Source organism: Schistocerca cancellata, chromosome 1, assembly GCF_023864275.1.
Source record: "Schistocerca cancellata isolate TAMUIC-IGC-003103 chromosome 1, iqSchCanc2.1, whole genome shotgun sequence".
Taxonomy (NCBI): Eukaryota; Metazoa; Arthropoda; class Insecta; order Orthoptera; family Acrididae; genus Schistocerca; species Schistocerca cancellata.
Genome location: NC_064626.1, coordinates 478385111 through 478407214, shown reverse-complemented (window position 1 = coordinate 478407214; position 22104 = coordinate 478385111). Strand labels below are relative to the sequence as shown.

General features: G+C 40.5%; 1 protein-coding gene across 1 annotated transcript in view; it reads left to right on the top strand.

The window, feature by feature from the left end:
• The window catches only part of LOC126184198 (CLIP domain-containing serine protease HP8-like), a 79440-nt gene that overhangs the window by 35951 nt on the left and 21385 nt on the right, over positions 1–22104 (top strand). The window contains exons 4-5 of the mRNA XM_049926601.1: positions 19492–19597; positions 21540–21730. Coding sequence (XP_049782558.1) covers positions 19492–19597; positions 21540–21730 — 297 coding nt within the window. The remainder of the gene's footprint in view (positions 1–19491; positions 19598–21539; positions 21731–22104) is intronic.

The following is a 22104-nucleotide window of genomic DNA, read 5'->3' as shown; positions in this document are numbered from 1 at the left end:
GTAATTAGGAAAAGGCTAATGATTATTACTATATTGAAATGACAAATAATTAATTAACGATGCCATACTTTGTAACTGGAAAAGAATGATTGTTTCATAATGTTTTGTAATTAGGAAAAGGCTAATTATTCTTACTATATTGGAATGACAAATAATTAATTAACTAATTGACTATGCCATACCTTGTAACTGGAAAAGGAATATGATGTTTCATTATGCTTTGTAATTAGGAAAAGGCTAATAATTAATACTATTGAAATGACAAATAATTAGTTAACTATGCCATACTTTGAAACTGAAAAGGAATGCGATTATTTAATAATGCTTTGTAACTAGGAAAAGAAGGTTACTGATTCTATGTAAAACAATTAATGAACATTTTTCTGTAATACTACATACTTGGTACAGAAATGTTCAATCACTGGGCTATGAATGCCCCAAACTACTAATGAAGACTGTAATTGTCAATATTAGGTGACTTAATGTCCTTCACCTCATGAGCTAACTACCCTGAATTACTGCAATGTCCATTTGTCCTGTCTATCCTAGTGATCATGGAGCACTATCTTTGGTTTTGCACTAATTCTACGTTGGTGTGCCTTGTAAGAGCGTGGTGTTGACACGACATGCTGTCCACCACCGTGAGTGATGAAGACGTTATTATGGTCCCACTGTTTGGTGTACCTAATGTACTGCCAAAATGAGAACATGAAGTGTTACTACGAGAGTTCAGTGTCTTGACTACACTGATAAATTCTGATGGGAAAAGAACTTCAAATTGTGTCACTTGGTGATGTACTTCTGTGGAAAGATATGGACTTTCAGAACAGCTGTGTGCAATCTAAAGTGCTACAACCATGATGCAATCCTTCCCTTTCCTATCCTAATTCTTGTCACATAGTGAAAATCATTTTTGCTAACATTATTTATGTTCATGGGTTATACATTTTTTTGATTCGCTGAACTCCAGTGCGAGTACACTTATGTCACTTGTCGATATGATTTTTTGCCATTATGTTATTTATTGCAAAAATGCCTAAGACATTTTTTCGATTTGTTCTCAAGTACAGTATGTGCACTCTTGTCTTTTATATTGTATATACATTTTTTTATTTATTATTTTATTTTAATGATATGTTCTGAACTACAGTGCATGTGCACTTATGTTGTGTGTTAATATGTTTTCTACTGAACTTCAGTGCCTGTGCATTTTCAATATGATTTGTACTCATTCTGTATATTCAATACTTCTGTACGTATGCACTTATCTCATTTGTTACTAATTATATATATACATTTCGTAAATTGCTAATATGTTATCCACTCCAGTGCGAGTACACTCATGTCACTTATCAACACGATTTTCTGCCATTCTGTTTATTTGTTCTGAAAATGCTAAAGAATTTTTTCAGTGCGTGTGCACTTTGCTATCTGTCAAATAATTTGTATATATAGTTTTCTGATTTACTACTATGTTTTGTACTCACATCCTGTCTTTGTCTGATATATTTTGTACTCGGTGCATGTGCACAACATTTAATTTATGTACTAAATTTGAATATTCTGTAAATTGTAAAAATTTCTTGCGATGGCAAGTCCAAATGACTCACCATCGCTGCCAAATTTTTGCCCCCCCAGTGGAGGGTTATGAAACACGTATGTAACATAGCAGCGATGGTGAGGCACGTTAAAATCTTTGACCAGAGAGCCTATAATCGTGGCTAGTCTGCGCTTGACCGCGCGAGTGTTGCGAGCAGTACGATAGTAGCAGTGCAGTTGAGTAGTACTCTGTCAGTAGTCGTTGAGAGCAGTTCGGTTGTAGTTGTCATGTAGTTCAGTTCAGTAGTGGTCTGGTCCTGTCACGGTCGCGAGCGGGACGCAGTCGGGGAGCGCCGACATGGCATTCTGGTCAAGATGCTGAATGAGGTATATTGTTAATTAAGGTAATCATCAGATAATTTAAAGTTCATTTATTGTAATTAATTTCCAACAAGTGCCCCAATAATAATTATGATTTCAAATGCAATTTTATTGAACTAAATTTCGTTCCTCTTCCCTTAAACAAATTTCAGTTAAATTACAAAAAAAAGGAATATTATTATTTGCAATGCAGTTCCTCCAAGCTGTGCACAAGAATAAGAGCAGAAATTTGATTAGCAGTTACAATGAGGTAAGAATTTAATTCTGATTTTTGCACAGGGCCAAAGACCGATATTTCGGTTTGAATTGAAATTTCATTATCACTGAGATTTTCTTATCACTGAATTGACTTTCATTATTTTCGTGACGAGCTTACACCAGAGTCAGATTGCGAATTTCACATTTTTGTTGCCTTTGTCAGTACATTTCATTGCAGCGAGGTTATTCTTGGGTCCCATTTATTATTATAATTTTTTTTTTATTTAATTATTTCTGTGGGGACAATATTGCTTCTTGGCTCCATTTCTATATAATATTGTCATACGAAATTTTTGTGGGGAGGTTTCAACCTGTCATCCATTTTCTGTCTCATTGACAATTCTCGGCCGTACACTGCAGGGGTAATGAGGTCGCTCCTGCAGCGTTTGCGGTGGCAAGTATTTCAGCACCCGCCGTACAGCTCCCCCTGATATTCACCTCTGCTCACATGAATCACTGCCTTATAGAGGAGTATATTGGAAAGTTGGTACAATGCTACGACTGATGTCTAATACTAGGCGCAAATTGAGACGTGTATAGCGCATACGATGCGCGCAGGACAGCGCGCATTTCTGTGACTTTACAGGTTCAAATGTGACGGCGTAAATTGGGACGCGACACGATCGTGAACGCGGCGTTCTGGTTGTGACACAGTTTCTCGCTCCACGCTAGCACTACGGGAGGGGTGAGGCAAAGCAGTCCTGCCATATGCTCACATCGGCATGGCGCCTATGGTCAGTGCTAATACTGGGCGTCCGAAAAATGCTGCTTTACTGTATACTGAAATGTATTGTCATTGAATAGTGTTTCGTTTTTCAACATTTAAGCGCGTTTTTTTTTTTTTTGCTAATACATTATACTATTCAGTTATTTATATCTATTCAGTTTTTTTGTTTTGTTTTTTCTTTTGTCACACAGTTAAATAACGACTGAGCCATTAGCGACTAGGATTATATCTTCTGCCGCCACAATGTTTTCAGACGGCAAGAAGGGGCAGCCGATTCACTACAGTGTGCACTCCCTACTAGTGTTGTGTCCTACATACATTTTCAGCCTCATGACTGATTGAAAACACCGGAGAAGTGACCATTAAAAGCTGGCTGCGGCTGTGAAATTCCTGCACCAGAGGACAGGCATAAGTGCAACACCACTACCTCAAAAATTTCGTCAGTTTTTGTTCAGTTGCAAACGGATCCCTTCCATTGCATCCTATTTCAGTCAATTGCGTACTGTGTGATTCTATGTACTTCAAAAAACTGCTTTCTACTCATGCTGATCTAATTTGTAAAATCAGGACCACTCATGTTAGCCTTAGTTTGAAATTGTCAACCTCTTTTCCTCTCAAACAAAATACACTCCTGGAAATTGAAATAAGAACATCGTGAATTCATTGTCCCAGGAAGGGGAAACTTTATTGACACATTCCTGGGGTCAGATACATCACATGATCACACTGACAGAACCACAGGCACATAGACACAGGCAACAGAGCATGCACAATGTCGGCACTAGTACAGTGTATATCCACCTTTCGCAGCAATGCAGGCTGCTATTCTCCCATGGAGACGATCGTAGAGATGCTGGATGTAGTCCTGTGGAACGGCTTGCCATGCCTTTTCACCTGGCGCCTCAGTTGGACCAGCGTTCGTGCTGGACGTGCAGACCGCGTGAGACGACGCTTCATCCAGTCCCAAACATGCTCAATGGGGGACAGATCCGGAGATCTTGCTGGCCAGGGTAGTTGACTTACACCTTCCAGAGCACGTTGGGTGGCACGGGATACATGCGGACGTGCATTGTCCTGTTGGAACAGCAAGTTCCCTTGCCGGTCTAGGAATGGTAGAACGATGGGTTCGATGACGGTTTGGATGTACCGTGCACTATTCAGTGTCCCCTCGACGATCACCAGTGGTGTACGGCCAGTGTAGGAGATCGCTCCCCACACCATGATGCCGGGTGTTGGCCCTGTGTGCCTCGGTCGTATGCAGTCCTGATTGTGGCGCTCACCTGCACGGCGCCAAACACGCATACGACCATCATTGGCACCAAGGCAGAAGCGACTCTCATCGCTGAAGACGACACGTCTCCATTCGTCCCTCCATTCACGCCTGTCGCGACACCACTGGAGGCGGGCTGCACGATGTTGGGGCGTGAGCGGAAGACGGCCTAACGGTGTGCGGGACCGTAGCCCAGCTTCATGGAGACGGTTGCGAATGGTCCTCGCCGATACCCCAGGAGCAACAGTGTCCCTAATTTGGTGGGAAGTGGCGGTGCGGTCCCCTACGGCACTGCGTAGGATCCTACGGTCTTGGCGTGCATCCGTGCGTCGCTGCGGTCCGGTCCCAGGTCGACGGGCACGTGTACCTTCCGCCGAGCACTGGCGACAACATCGATGTACTGTGGAGACCTCACGCCCCACGTGTTGAGCAATTCGGCAGTACGTCCACCCGGTCTCCCGCATGCCCACTATACGCCCTCGCTCAAAGTCCGTCAACTGCACATACGGTTCACGTCCACGCTGTCGCGGCATGCTACCAGTGTTAAAGACTGCGATGGAGCTCCGTATGCCACGGCAAACTGGCTGACACTGACGGCGGCGGTGCACAAATGCTGCGCAGCTAGCGCCATTCGACGGCCAACACCGCGGTTCCTGGTGTGTCCGCTGTGCCGTGCGTGTGATCGTTGCTTGTACAGCCCTCTCGCAGTGTCCGGAGCAAGTATGGTGGGTCTGACACACCGGTGTCAATGTGTTCTTTTTTCCATTTCCAGGAGTGTATATTTATTTTATTTGAATTTTTTATTCATTGACGAATAGAGCAACACTTCGTCTTCAGCATAAGTATTTGCTTCGGAACTCAAGTCTAACAATAATCTTTTAGTCGCGAATCACGCATTGTTAGTTTGGCAAGCAGTAGGTCAGTAATTGGCGTCCGGCAAGTGCTCATCACCACGACTGCGGCACTCTCGTCTCAATATGCGCAGGTCCGCACGTCGCGTATTAAAAGTGCGCGTCGCGGGGTGTCACGTCACACCCACTACACGCGTTTCAGTTTCCGCTGAGCCTAAATCGGAGCGGCGACTATGCAGAGAAGTATCTAGAACGTGTAGAAAAATGTTGCAAATAAAATATACTTTATTTTCTTTGTGGTTTCCATTTCGCGACCAATCGGATTTTCCTTTCAGAATGTTTCTCGCACTGCGTCGTCGAAGTCTTTCGCGAATGCGGCCGTATCTGTATAGGCCAGACAATTCGCTCAGTTGTAGAGTGATGTACCGAGCACAAGCGATATATAAAACAAAGGGAGCTTGACAAGTCGCCCATAGCTGAGCATTACCTGAAAAACGGACACAAAATACAGTCTGAAAATGCGAGAATCTTGGGATACTGAAAGGTAGCAAAGGCTTGTAGGGAGGCGGGAGCGGCAGTTTCAAACGTGGCGCCGGCCCCTCGCGCCACCTGACGTCATTTGGACCCGTGCAGGGCCAACGAGATGTACGGAAACCGCAACGAACTTGTGACGTCACACTAATCGGCTCATCGGCAACACTTTGCGAATGGTCGGCTCCGTGCAGGGCCTACGGGAAATCAATACTTAATTAAAAAGATACTCACAAAAGATCTTAATTTTGTCGTGTGCTATCGAGAAATAGCATGCATTTAAACACGAAGTCAGGTATTATTAAGCTCGTGTGTAATAGTTACTTGCTCCCCGCTGGAGACAGTTCTGGCCCTCGCAAGACCAGCAGCGCCACGCGCCACGGCCTGTCTTTCTCGTGGGCCTCCGTCCCACGGCGGGCCGGAGCTGCTACCAGCTGCCCAACTCACCCCGCGCTTGTACTTTAACGGTAATTTTAAATTCAAGAAATTTGAGTAGATACATAAATTCCTATCAACCCTATAGTTTTTCTACTTTGAAACTGATCTGTTTTGCTTACCTAATTTCTATTAAATGATGATGGATATGTATTGAAGTTGAGGAATCCTTCATTTGACCTTATCCTCCCTTTTATAATATTTTTTTCATATCAATTATGATTTAAGCATGGAGAGCTGCATCAAACCAGTCTCAGGACTGAGGACCACAACAAAAACAACAGTTTAACTTCTTAAAGTAAAACTTTATGATATATAACTCAACCATTCCCATGACTTCAGTCATAATCCTATGCATCAACATATTTGTATTCCCCAAAAATCTTAACTATATGCATTATAACTTTACAACATTTTTCAGATTTGACTTTCACTAACATATTAAATTTCTAATCCTACTAATTACTTTACAGTATTTAAACTGACATCTTGGAATAGCTAATCCCTTCATATTTATCTATCCTATATTTTAATGAACAGATTACACTAGAATCTTAACCCTCCAAAAATGTTAATATTAGATTTTCTTAACTTAAACATGTTGAAAAATATAAAATTCAAGGATATATTATTGATATCTCAACATAAAAAACGTTGTTAATAAAATGTGGTGCTAAATAACAAAAGCTGTCTAATTCACATTATTTTTAAACAAAAATTGTGTTTCCTTTTTGTTCAGATAGTAGTCTGTCACAGACAGTTATTTTCCTACATCTTCACCATGGTTCATTACATGTCATTTTTTTTCTTCATGTGTTTCGATGCGTCTCCGTCGCACGTGGAGGGACGGTCGGCTGTGTGCCTCGTCGTGTCTCTGTTGAGCATGGAAAGACGCTTGGTATGCGTCTCGCATACCAAGCGTCTTTCCGTTCAGTATGGAATGACGGTCGCAAGAGAGAAAGGTTGCTGAAGGTCTGAGCATGTCGTGAGTGAGTGGTTGCCTTTGTTCCTGTTGGATATGCCCATGGTGACGTTGTATTGGAGATCCCTTTTTTGAGAGCATAAACTTTTCATCATCTTTCGTCGAGTTTTTATTCCGGTTCATCGTTGATCACTTCGTCTCTAGGTTTCCATACGTTTTGTTTTCTCCCATTTTCCGGAATGACATCTGAAGGTGTTGCAATTTGCCATAAAGAATATGGATGTTTATATCGCTAGAACAGTTAAATTGGATTCTCGGTGGTAGTTAAATGCAATAATGGTCTTGTATGGGAAGGGATTTGAAAAGCTGTCTTGATCTCTTCTGGTCCAGGCTCTTCCTTCTTCCAAATCTTCTGCGTTGCATCTTCTGTTCTTGGTGCATCTTGCTGTCCTCTCACTTGTATCTTCGCTCTTCTCTGGACTGGGAATTAGGACTGAAGACCTGTTTAACCTCGTTCTAGTTTAATCCGTTATTATGGCGTCTTCCTTGCAATTGTTGTTTATTTTTCATTATAATCCATTGTTCATCTAAATAAGTTGAACAGCCTTCCATCCGTTTCTTGTTCCGTCCCATGGGTGCTCAGGGATTGTTTCGCAGTTGTCGAATTTCGTATGATCTGATGACAGTTTCCGCTATTCTGCACATTGACTTACATAAATGCGTTTCTTCTTCTTCTTCTTCTTCTTGTAGTGAGTCTAAGCCTCCGCTCGTTCCCGCCATAATATGTCCGCCTCCGTTCCTACTCGGTGGATATCCATTATCGCTTCATATGCTGCTTTCAATAGTTTGCGATAAAAGTGCCATGTATCGAACACTTTCACAAAACCATTCTTATAACACTTGTGTGTGGCTTTCATATGAATAAATCTCACGTCGTGGTACATGTTGATTGTATCCAGGATGCGTTATAGCTCTCCAAGCTTTTCCACAGAGGAGCTATCCTCTAGGAACATTCTTCCACCAAGGCCTCTTCTTTCATCATCTCTTAGCTGACGCACCAGGCACTCGCACTCAGTGTCCCTCCCTCTCACGCCTAACTGCTATCCTCAGTCTTGTCGTCGATCTGGCCGCAGTGATGAACCACCTTATCTGCTGACTTCATATCTAAAACAGAGTTTGTCGCTGATGTGATAATCTTACTTTCCTTACTTCCTTACGTACGTTCTGTTTCCTCAGTTATTTATCTTATATTATTCTAACCCGTACTCCCTTAGATTACGCTATCAACTTTACAGATATTGAACATTTTTATGACTTTACATCTAATACAATGTTTCTCTCTTAAATTACGCTAAAACTTTACAAACATTAACCTTCTTTTCATGACTTTACAAAAAGTATTATAAAGAAAAAATGTATTTCTTATCACTGTCTTCCTTCTTTTTGCCCATTTAATTAATTCTTCCTTAAGATAAAAGTCATGGTTTCCTCATCTTCATCACGATGGATAGTAAGAGTGAGATTGAAGGTGATGACGGTTAGTAAGTTAGTGACTGCCCATTACCTCTTCTTTTTAGTTTTCTAACTACAAGTATAATATGTTGTTTTGAAAACTTCGCACCTTGACTCCGACTCCAACGTCTTTTTCTCTGTAAGCCCTTCTTTTTGTCCTTAGCTGTAACAGAACTTCAAAATACCCTTTATCTGTGCTATTTTTCTTTTGCCTTTCAAAAATCTTCTCAATACATCTATCACATTATTTCAAAGTTTAAAATTTCTTTTCTCAGTTGTACTTATCCCTTTCTCCTTTTTTTTCGATAGTAAACTTTTATATTCCTTTCTTCTCTCATCATACTCTTCCATATAGAAATTTTTTTCTGGGTCAATCTTATTTCCCATTGTTTACCTTCTTCCACGAAATAACATGTTTTGTGCTTAACTGCACACTTCAATTCTCTTTCCTAATTATTACCTCCTAACGACTTCTAATATTTATTTCCCTCGTGCCTCTCGTTCAATATCAGATTTTGGTACTTTCCAAAAATCATATAAGCTTCTCATATTCCCCCAAAATATCTCCTCAATTACTGGTTCTCCGTCCTCAAAGGAACAAATTAAAATGGCTATTTCGTTCCTACCTCTTCACTTCCTTTCATCATCTGCAAAAATCAACTTCCCCCTCCTTCACACTACGTCTTTAAGAGAGAATCTACTACTATTCCGTCAAACTATGCTGATGTTTATTTTCCTCCTTATTTTTCACTGCTTCCCAGGACACATTTCGTTTGTAGAAGAGTTATTTTCGTTCTTATTTTCCTGTCATTTCTTCATCAGTCTACCTTTACTTTCTTAACAACCTTTATTTTATTTATTTAACTGAGATAAGTACAAGTTAAAAGTTTTATCTGTGTTCATTCTGCTATCTTTCATACTCTTTGATTTCTGGACATTTAATACAACTAAATTCTTGTGTGGAGTTACTCTTTTTTTCTTTTGTCTAACTTCTATATACCCTTAAATGACTCACATGGTACAAACCTAACGATTTTCCAGTTTTTTGCTTCATCAATTCGACTGCATTATTATCAACTACTTTACTTACGTCCATGGGGCCTTTGTATATCGAAAAGAATTTGTTTTCAACGCTGTAACCTTCCTATTGCTTCGTGCTAATTTTATAAAATGACGATGTTTTACTTCAGGTACTGGAAGGACTTCACTTCTAACTTGGGTATTCCTATTCGTCTTCCTGCCCTTCATATCGTCAATTCTGTCTTTTATCTGGGTTTGGTGGCCTCAACTCGACTTCTTCTACCGGTTCATTTCGCGTGTTTTGTCCCGCTGAAGCTTGATTTTCCCAACTTTCTGCGTTCTGGCCATTTCATTACCACCTGAATAACCTTGATTTTTGCTGCTGAAAACCTCTAAATCTTCCGCCTTCGTTCGCACGGGGACTGTATCTCGGGTCATAGTTACCACCATAGTTTCTAGGACCAAATCCACCATTGTAATTCCGCGGCCCATCAAAACCATAATTGTTATTTGCCCTCTGTGCGTTTCCAAAACCATAATTATGATAGTAATCCCATGGGCGATTACCACTCCTTCCAAAACCATTACATTTTCCTGCGTTATTATTGCCATTGGAATTATTATTATTAAAACCTGATAGGTTGCTGTTATTTCGCCTATTATTATTTTCTCTCGCCGTTCGTTGTTTCTTCGCGTCATCTTCACTGAAAATGAATTCAAGTTCCCTTAGCATCCCTTTAAATGCTTGTATATTGTCTCCTGTCCTACCAACCAATAACTGCTGATAACATAACGGTAACTTCATTGTGCACATCCGTATCAGTTCCCCATCACTGTATGAATTATCTAAACACTGATTCTTTTTTGTCTTTCCTCGAAAAATCTAACGTTTTCCATTTCTCCTGAATTTTCAAACAACTCTTTCTGTAATAACTCATACTTTATTCTATTTTGTGTTTCTATGGACCAGTATCGCTCCAAGAATGAGGATTTAAATTGCTCATACGATTGACAGTTTACAGCTACTGTTTGCATGGTTTCCGCTATTGCGCCGTCCATATGTCCACAAATGAAGTAAAGTTTATGGCTAAGTGACCAATGCTCTGGTGAACCGATCTGAAATTGATTTATAAATGTGCGTGGATGTAAGCCGTTCCCGCTTTCTTTGTAATGTTGGAATTTTCTGACTGTCAAAAAGTGATCATTGTCAAATTTTTCTCTTTCACCATACGACGTTTGTGTTTTCATAACATTACTCGTTCTCTTCGTCTGTGTCATGTTCTCTTGTACTCGTTATACCACATTTGGGTCTTGATATGAAGTATTTATGTCCCATCTAGCATCGTATCTACGCAGTAGTGTGCAGTTATCTACGCCGTACCGTTCCTCGTGCATCGGACTGAAAGATTCGTCTACATTTCCCGTTAATGGTGCAGTGTTTTGCCTTTCTATTATATTCATATTGTCTTGGGGTATATAACCTGTTGTACTGTAACTTGGAAATCGCGAAATTGCTACACGTGTCGCCGCAAGTTGCTCTGTTCTCGCGTTACTCGCGTACGTTCGGAGGGCCGGCTGCCGCTCTGTTGGAATGCGAGCGTTTACCGTTTCACGCTCTCTTGTCTGCTGTGACCGTTCATCACCTGCTTCGCTCAACTGCGTTAACTGTTCTTTTCCTGTTTACTTTTGTTTCGCTTCCGTCATTCTGGACGCAACCTCTTGTGGATATATGACTGGAATTTCAGGACGTTTTTGTGTTTCTGCTACTGCTACGAAAGATTGCACAACTTACTTTTTATTTCTGGATTTCTATCCATCACTATGTTGGATGATACTACCGATTCCGTTGCTTCGCTTCTGCTTTCTGTACGATTCTCGATACACTGTTTCAATTCTGTACGGAGGTCTTCGTACTGTTTCTGATTTTTCGAGGCTATGTTTTCAATTCGTGTATCGAATCGTTTTAATGCGGCTCGCGTGACAGGTTTTCTGACATTGAGCTCTTCCACGATTTACTGCGCCTTACCAGACGTCTTACGTGCTAACTTATCCATTCTTTCCATTCTTTGATTAACGTTAGACACTGCATCCTGCACTTGATCAACGTCAGAACGCATCTTTTTCTGGTCTGCCATTAACGATTGTATAGGCTCCCGCGAGTCTCTCGCCTCTCTCCGGATTTCAGTAAACTGTTCATTAACCTCCGATCGTAATTTTTGCTGATCTTCGCGGACTTTTTCGAACCCAGTATCCAATTGCAAATTGGAGACTAGTTAAGGTAGCACTGGTTGCCGCTCACCCTGCATCTGTTGCTGTTTTCAAATTCGTTAATCCTGCATTTGTTTCGGTTTTAAAGTCTTCTAACCTTGCATTTGTTTCGGTTTTTAAATTTGCTGTTTCAGTTTTTAATTCTGCTAACCCTGCATTTGTCAGCTTTACGACCATAGTGAGTTGCTTCAAAATTGCAAACACACTGTCTGACTCTTTGCCATCGTCACCTGTCACCATTTGATGATAATTCTGCTGTTCGCGTCTTTCACGTGGCGTCTCACCGACTTTCGTGCAAAGTGCGGACGCACTTAAACACATTCTTTCTGTTAGAAACTGTCCTGTTTGGTTCAACATTACTATATTCGATTCAACGTACCGAAGTTCTTCATCCTCTGATTCTATTTCTGACCGACTACATCCGTCATTATTTCGTTTTTGTGCATTCTCAGACTGTGATACAGCTCGTGAAACTGCTGCCATTCCCTCCGCACTATCACAACGTACCGTTCCGTGACTCGCACTCGATACTTTTTGTTCTACGTCTATCTCTATGTTGCCAAGATCTTCAGTTTATAATTATCTGCGACACTCTCCATTCTTCCGGCATGTCTGATCGTCTCGCTAACCTCTGTCTTTGTCGACTTGCGCGAGCTTGCGCTCTCGTTAACATCAAGTTATATGATCTTACACGTTTCCAAAATATCATGGAGAGTTTCTTAGATTATGTACACGTCATGAGCAACATTGTTCACTGTTTGTGTATTTTCAAACCCAACCCAACAACGCGGTGAATAACTTCGCGCACGCCAGCAAGGTCTTGCACAAGTTACTTCTATACAATGACAAATGTTCATCTACTTGCTAATATAGCTTTTCTAAACTTTGGATCGCACATTTACTGTATTCAGTCCACTATACATATACATACATTGGGTAACCTCGCCACAAAACAAAACCAAAGTTATTTTTTTCTTTCAAAATTCAAAATCTTTTTATTTTTCTTACTAATTTGACTAATTGCCATCCAGGCGGACCAATCGACTTCCAGGCAGACCAATTGCCATCCAAGCAGGGTCGCCATTTGTAAGGTGCAATATTTTGTGGTTTACTTATTCTGCGATTGAAGACAACTGCGTAACTTGAAATGTCCCAATATTAGCACAAAAATACACGCTTTTACACACTTTTCAATGCGACAACAAAAAACAGTTGTGAGGATAACGCATCTCATCAACATAGCAAGTGAAATAATCATAAACACAAAAATATTAAATATTAACTCTCAGAAGGTTAAATTTTCCTAAACACGACAGTATTAAAATTTAACTAGAAGTTTCTTTACAAAATTGTTCCTACGCTTAAATTATATTGTTGGTCGGTACTAAAAAAATCTTCCCATTCCGATTCAAAGTTCGGTACGATTTTTAGGATGACAATGAAGTCTACGGTGGATGGTTAGTTGTGTGACAAATTTCGCTAAAGATTACCCAAGTTCGCTCGAGTTTACAGTGGACGCAAGCTGGTGAACCAACAGTTTTACGCCTCTGCACGCGGTAATTACCTTAAGCTGCAATGAGCTGTCGTCTGCTAGGCCGCTCTCTTCCACTGAAATTCCTATAAAACTAGTTACACCTTTGCTGAATTTTCCTGCAGGCGAGAGAATTTGTACTCATCCCTAGTGTTAGAATGTGGCGATATACACGTGCATGGTTGGAGCAGTGTGCATATTATAATGCCCTCTAAGTTCTTGCAAGAACAATTAACTAAATGACTGGTTTGTTTCTCCACAGTTGAAGCTAAACGAAGCTACAGCTAATTTCTAGCTGTAGCTAAGCCGCCGTGAACGCAGTGTTCACACAAGTTACTCCTCTGCATCGTACAGAGCATTAAGCGCTCCGTTTTGCACTTGATGCCAGTTCAGAGAAGAGTCTCCTGAAATTTCCGTCTTGTCTTTCTCATAGCTGAACTGTCTCCCCATCTCGGTTCTTTCAGTCTTCATGTCACGGCTTTTTTTCGACCAATAGGAGCATTCCTCTTATATTGTGGAAACTCTCTCTACCAATCGCAAAGTCCCTTCCATTAAATTGCATCGAAACTTTGGCTCTTTTCTCTTTCCTAGCGCGTTTCCCACAGTTGGACGTTTTGTGCTCGTTCCAGACGCCTAAATGGATACATTGACTCTCATGTGTGTAGCACTCACTGGACACATGATCGAAAATGTGACACTGGTCTTGTTCATATCCCTTTGGAATTCCGAAACAGTTTTCTAAACGCTTTCTTTCCTGTCCTCCCTCAGAGGGTCATCATCCTCGTTCTTCCCATCTGAGTCACCTGGTCGGTCATTGACTTTCCGCCTGGAACTCCCCTTTAAGTGGTTTCTGTGGTACCCCTTGTAGCGCGGCCTTGCCTCTGCTCACTCCTCTGAAATTCCAAACTAAAACGCCTCTTGCTGCTTGTTGCACCTTCTGCTCATAGACATGCATTATATAGGAACAGTGTGTTCATTATCGTCGATTGAGTGTTATCCCTGTTTTGCTTTAAATACTGATAGGAAAATTTTCTCATTACCGCAGAATTAAGTGACTTATTACATTCACCTTCCCGTTGTGATGTATAAAGCTCTCATATAAGGTGCAAATCTGACCTTCATTTATTCTGCCACTTTACAAAATCATTGCCTCATGTCTCAACAGATGTCCTATCACTCTGTCACCTCGCCTTATCAGTGTTTTCCACATATTCCTGTCCTCTCCAATTCTATGTAGAACTTCCTCATTCATTACCATATCAGTCCACATAATTTTCGATATTCATCTGTAGCACCACATCTCAAATGCTTCGATTTTCTTCTGTCCCAGTTTTCCCACAGTCCATGTTTCATTAACATATAATGCTGTACTCCAAACGTGCATTCTCAGAAATTTCTTCCTCTAATTAAGGCCAACAGTGCCCTTTTTGCCAGTGCTACTCTCCCTTTGATGCCCTCCTTGCTCTGTTCGTCATTTTTCAGCCTAGCTTTCAGAATTCGTTAACTTCATCTGCTTCATTTCCATCAGTCCTGATGTTAAGTTTCTTGTGTTCTCATTTCTACTACTTCTCATTACTTTTGTCTTTCTTCAGTTTACCCTCAATCCATATTCTGTACTCATTATACCATTAATTCTATTCAGCCCATCATGTATTTCTCCTTCACTTTCACTGCGGATAGCAATTCCATCAGCGAATCATATCATTGATATCCTTTCACCTTGAATTTTAATTCCACTCTTGAATATTTTATTTCCATCTTTGCGTTTTCAACATACAGATTGAATAGTAGGGCTTAAAGACTGCTTCCCTGTTTTAAACCCTTTTTAATCTCGGCACTTGTACATATTGGCTCTTGTACATATTGTATACTACCTGTCTTGCCCTATAGCTTATCATTATTTTTCTCAAAATTTCAAATATCTTGCGCTATTTTACATTGTCAAACGCTTTTCCCAGGTCGACAAATCCTATGAAGATGTGTTTATTTTTCTTTACCCTTGCTTGCATTATCAACTGCACCGTGATCTCTTAAGTAGATTGTGCGATAATTCTCGCACTCAGATGGTATGTCGCTGGACTCATACATTCTACACACCAACATGAATAGTCGTTTTGGTGCCATTTCCCCAATGATTTTAGAAATTCTGATGGAATGTTATCCATCCTTTCTGCCTTATATGAACTTAAGTTCTTCAAAGCTCTTTTAAATTCTGATTCTAATACTGGATCCCCCATCTCTTCTAAATCGACTCTTATTTCTTGTTCTATCACATCAGACAAATCTTTCCCCTCATACAGGCTTTCAGTGTATTCTTTACACCTATCCGCTCTCTCCTCTGCATTTAACAGTGGAATTCCCGTTGCATTCTCAATGTTACCACCCTTGTTTTTAATGCCATCTAAGGCTGTTTTGACTTTCCTGTATATTGAGTCTGTCCTTCCGACAATCATTTCTTTTCTTATAAGCTGCACATTATTCACAAGTACTAAAATCCCGAATATTCTGGCTGTATTGAGATGTAAATTTAATTTGGCACTATCGTCATATAGATACTGTACTATATTAATCGTAAAGGATGAAAGTATTTTTAAGGTTTATGCAGTTTTTTAAATGTTTGTGTTTAACATCTATTTATAACAAAACAGTCCATCTTTTAATGTTGGGAAGAACGAACAATGCATTGCCTCTAGGGAAAACACAACTACGTTGCTCAACAATGAATCCTTATTTGTTTAAAATATATTGACGTATATCTGCTTAATTTCATAGTCACGACAATGTTTTTAACTTGTTCTGTGTATGGATACTTAAACAAAAATATCTATGTTGTGCCAAACGTAATGTCAGTTTGTGAAATATCGATATTTGTGTGTCGAATTTTTTGACTCATTTTGGAAACTAAAAGAAAAATCGAAGTGTACATTCCAGTTGTTTCAGCAAATGTTGAAAGATTTTCTAACTAGAAGCACGTATTGTCCGACAACACACGTTCTCTCACTTAGGAGACTCTCTACATGCCGTCATATAGTGTAATAGCTCTAAGGTGGTTATACAACAGTATTCGTACATCTTCAAATAATGAGATTTTGAATTAATTATCGTTTTTATTCTTTCAGTTCCAACATCCTAGTTCACTGGTAAGAAGGAGATGTAATTCTAGCTTGAGCGAACAATTTTTGTTGTTTCACTACCCATACATATTGCGAAGAAGTTTCCCCAAATTCAGTGGGTTTTATTTATTACTTTATTATTACATACTGGTGTTCACACGTCTGTTTGGTATCTGCTGCACAGTTACCATTATTGCCTTCCAGTATGTCATTTTTCTGTAGATCTCTCGTTTTCGTGCTTATACAGGACATTGGCGTGGAACTGTTTCAATGTTTAACAAGAACAACTATTTTCTCAAAGCAGAACCACATTTCCTTATGTGTCCAATGGTAGAGTTTCGACCACAAAATGATTATCTCCTTGCTCATTTCACACAGAAGTGACCAAAGTCATGGGATGGCGTTAATTTTTTTCAAATGTTTTAATTTACTATATTCAGAAAATTGATAATTTAAATGCTGACAGACTTTACACGACTTGTAATTATTCCACCATATCCACACTCAGTAAACACGGTCCTGTCCACTACAGAGATACGAATATGACTCCTGAGAAAAATAGGGGTAAGCTATAGGGCAAGACGGGTAGTAAACAGTACGTACAAAAGCCAAGAAGGAGTAATAAGAGTGGACAACCAAGAATGAAGTGCTGAGATTAAAAAGGGTGTAAGACAGGGATGTAGTCTTTCGAACCCTACTGTTCAATCTGTAGCCTGAAAACGCAACAATGGAAATAAAAAGATTCAGGAGTGGACTTAAAATTCAAGGTGAAAGGATATCAATGATACGAGTTTCTGATGAATTTGGTATCCACAGTGAAAGTCAAGAAGAAATACATGATGGGATGAATGGAATTAACGGTATAATGAGTACAGAATATGGATTGAGAGTAAATTGAAGAAATACAAAAGTAATGAGAAGTAACAGGAATGAGAACACATCAGGACTGATGGAAATGAAGGAGATGAAGTTAACGAATTCTGAAAGCTAGGCTGCAAAATAACCAATGATGAACGGAGCAAGGAGGACATCAAAAGCAGGCTAGCACCGGCAAAAAGGGCACTCTTGGCCAAGAGGAGCCTACAAGCATCAAACATAGGCCTTAGGAAGAAATTTTCGAGAATGGAAGTTTTGAGCACAGCATTAGCAGTAGGACAACAGGTGCACCAGTGCGTTTTGTTAGTGCCTACATCAGGGGAAGGTATGCACTCAGGGGCAAACTTATTGTTCTCCTTTGATTGACAAGTGATTAACCTATTGTTGTCCTTTGACACCAGCCGGAGTGGCCGAGCTGTTCTAGGCGCTACAGTCTGGAGCCGCGCGACCACTACGCAGGTTCGAATCCTGCTTTGGGCATGGATGTGTGTGACGTCCTTAGGTTAGTCAGGTTTAAGTAGTTCTAAGTTCTAGGGGATTTATGACCTCAGCAGTTGAGTCCCATAGTGCTCAGAGCCATTTGAACCATTTTTTTTTGTCCTTTGACTGACAGGTCCTTCACCTATTGTTGTTCTAAGAGGATCCACTTTGCAGAATAACAGGTTAATGACCCGTTAATCAAAGGAGAACAATAGGTTAATGACCTGTCAATCAAAGGGGAACAATAGGTTCCCCCTTAAGTGCATACCTGCCCCTTATGTAGGCAACCTGCACTAACGTAATGCACTGGTGCCCCTGTTGTCCTGCTACTAGCGTTGTATGATAGTGAAACATGGACTGTGGGGAAAACCAGAGCAGAAGAGGGTTGTAGCATTTCAAATATGGTGCTACTGACGAATGTTGAAAATTAAGCGGACTGACAAGGCAAGGAACGAGGAGGCCCTTCACAGCATGGCTCATTATATCTACAGGGGCTTCAAACGATTTGTCCATTCCACACAGAGTTTCTGCACTACACTGGGCAAAAGGAGATCTGACACGATATTAGGAGGCTTCCCATGACTTTTGTCACCTCAATGTATGTTGAACATTATGATACATGTTGTATGTGTCCTGCTCAACATTTATGAGACATAATCGAGAGATCACTTTCCACATAAATCGATTTTAAAATCGATGTTGAAACGTTGATAGTTGTTCAAACGAGTAAAACGTGGGGAACGAAATAAGTACGGAAACTTTTATGGTGGAAAAACAGTTACTTTCCCTGACCAAAAAAAGTAGCATCCAAAAGACGTGGTGAGATGTCTATGTAACTTCTTACACGTGCATATCATTGACGGATAGTAATAAGAATAACAGAGGGACTAAGTAGTTACTGTCCCATTCGTAGGCTGCCATTAGCAACACAATAGAAAAGGCTGCATTTGGAGTGATGATGTGATCTAGAAGCATGGACTGCTGATGAAAAGCATCGCACTGTTTTCATCGATGAATCGCATTTCTGCATTACCCTGGATGACTCTTTGGCATATATGGCGGTGACTGCGGAGAGGTCTCATTCTTCCAACTTCTGGAGAGGCATAGCAGCTTTATTCCTGACATCATATATTAAGAGCAGTCGGGTATGAATGCACCTCATGGCTGATAGTGATTGAGGCATGTCTGATGGTACAATGGTATGTCAAGGGCATGTTACCTGTCATGATGAGCAGACAACAATTTCCACAAAATTTCTAAACATATGAATGACGAAAATGTTTTGCCCTACTGATATGAAAACCTGCAGGCGTCTATGGTTCCATAGATGAGAACGACCAATTGTGTCCCAATAAGCATTATTCAGTCTCGGGCAGAACAATGTTATTATATTGTAAATATAGTTACTTGTGGTATGCTTTCCACTTAAGACTGCAACCAAATTCTACCCACTAATTTTAAAGAGAGAATGAGTGAGATGTAATCTCAATCCAGTATTGTTTGTTACTATGGTATTTCAGTTTGGATGAATTGTGCTTATGGAAAGAAGAATAAAGCCATGCTGTTCTATCCGATTATCCCAAGCAGTGTATTTGTAATCTGTATGGTACTAGCTATAATTGATCAACTAAAGAAACATTACTGAAACAAAAACAATGTACTCCTAACAATGTGGCAACTCAGAAGATAAAGTAGTAATAAGGAACATGTAAAACTCTAAATGAAATCATTTTTAGATGTTTTGCTGGGTTAGAACTGCGAGGTCTAACGTTTGCAGGTGACAGTGACCTGGTTATCCGGTGTGGCGGCTCGCTCATCACCAGACGCTACGTGCTGACCGTCTCGCACTGCGTCGACGGCAGGAAGCTCGGCTCCTACAAGCTGTGAGTACTGCTCTCCATACTGACTCCCAGCAGCGTGTCGTTATCGGAAGTACGTAGGTAGAGAGAGAAAGAGAGAGAGAGAGAGAGAGAGAGAGAGAGAGAGAGAGAGAGTGAGTGCAATTTTCCATCTTCTACAGGGCTTGCACTGTTAGACATGATGACGTACGGCTAGTTTATGGTGCCTCGTATGCGATAGTTGGTTGACTAGTCATCATATGGATGATCTGCTTTATGGTAGCGCATCAGATAAGCACCATATGGATTCTCTGACTGCTTCAAACGATGGGTATTCTTCTAGTGGGAGGGTTGGACCTGAGGTAAGTACAATCAAGACAGTTCCAGGTGAAATAGCTGACCGTTTATCGATTTTGTATAAATGGCGACACAAATCCAGCAATAGTCGCTAACCAGTCGGATTCAAGATCAACAAGTTAATTTACTGGCAGGGAGCGGCCATACTTCTCCACAAGCGCGATGAAACCCTCTTCACATTAATGTAAAAACTTCTATGTAATGCTAGTGAGAATAAAGCTATACATGCAAAAATCTCTCAGTGGTAGCCCACTATTTTGCATTTTTCGAATGCTCTTGTCATGTTCAACAACTTTGTAAGTGCCTGTGATAGTGAAGACTGTGAGCTGAGGGTTTCAGAAAAGTGTGGTCAGTTGGAAACGCTTGAAATGCCAATCCATGCCAAAATACACACTTATGTACCCTGGGTGTAAATATTGTAAGTTTACTGAATTAATAATTATTAAAAAAATTGTGCTTGTGTCTTATTAAATACCCATAACGTCAATGACCTGCAAAAATTTCCCCACTGCCTGTGAGTTTTTTCTTGGAACCTTAATGACGTTTCATCTGTTGGTGATGGCTCTTGAAGCCTCCATCACAGTCTGTCAGGACAAGTCTGGCCGGTCCACATGTAGTTCTACCAGTATTAGACCTAGAGCTGTTTCAGTCGATATTAAGATGCCAGTCTTGGGCTAGCCCTGGGCGTGTGCCTAGTAACAGTATGCAATCCATCTGTGTAATTTTGTTTGATAGCCGAGGCATCATACAGACAAAAGTTGCATGTTACATGGTCCAAAAAACACAGTCGGGAAAAGCTACTTAGAAGACATGTTTAATAATATATTGTAATCTCATTTATTACCATTCATGTCCTGATGAGGTGATTCCTTAATATCATCTTGTAACACTTAAAAAAGTTGCTGATTCATAAATCTGAAATTTGTGAGTATTATACATCAAAGTTAGTAAGTAAATCATTAAAAAAAGTAACTTCGTGCACCACCAATGACGGAGGTAGCTACAAAGATACTCTTAAAACAACTTCATGAGAATACACAAAGATATTTTTCAGCGACGTCACTAACGGTTTAACATATAAGTAAGGCCAAAACTTTAGACATGTTTTAAAGAATTCTGCAATCGCTGTGTTGCAACATTTACACACACATTACTACTAGCATATTGTTTTTGTCCGTTTGTAAAGAGATGTTTTTTCTGTCATTTAACTTAGTAAACAAAAGCATTGTAGTACATATTTCCCTAACAGAAATTTGTTTAAATATAGCGTAGGGAACGGAAACCACTATGGTCATGTAGATTTGAGTATCTACGTTCCTATGACCAAAGTAATCACAGAGGTATTACGTGGCATTGCTAAGAAATTCGTAGGTTATGTAGCACTTGCCATACGAGCAAAGCAGACCCCATGACTAATAATTTTTTAACCAAAACGCTATCGGTAAGAAACAAGAGAACATCGAAAAGAACTCAAAGATAATAAGTTTATTTTGAGAAATAGTATACAGGCGTCACCATTAACAGCAAGCGAATTTGATATCTAGCAGTAAGATAACGAAACGGAGGACGTTCGTATCTAGTGTTTCGCTTTGAATGATGGCAGCGACTGATGTTTTCTTCTGCGTGCCAGACTGAGCGTACGGCTGGGCGACTGGGACCAGCGCACAGACGTGGACTGCGACGGCGACTTCTGCGCGCCGCCCGCCGAGGACTACGGCATCGAGGAGGCCATCCCGCACCCGCACTACGAGCCGCTGTCCTCCAGAAACGCCTCCAACGACATTGCGCTGCTCAGACTCGACCGCAACGTCCCCAACTCTCGTGAGTGTGCCACTCTCTGCTGCTCTTTACCACAATTATGTAGCTGTACTGCCGAGCAGAAGAATACAACGTTTCGTATCACACGAGTACAGTATGTCAGAGATAAAAGCTGCGCCACGCCCATTGCCAGTAGTTTCTGCAAAAACAGATAAACCCTGAAATGACTATCGTGCCAAATTACTCAATCGACCGGCCATATACACATACGTCTCAAACCACTCAATGTTTGCAATAATAACCAAAACAATGTATTTCTATTGTGTTATCACACTATTGACGATGAGTCACTGGGAACAGTATTGGCCAGACCCCAAAATGTGCAGAACATGCAATTGTATCAATACAATTTTACTTTTGCAGTGTCAGAACATACT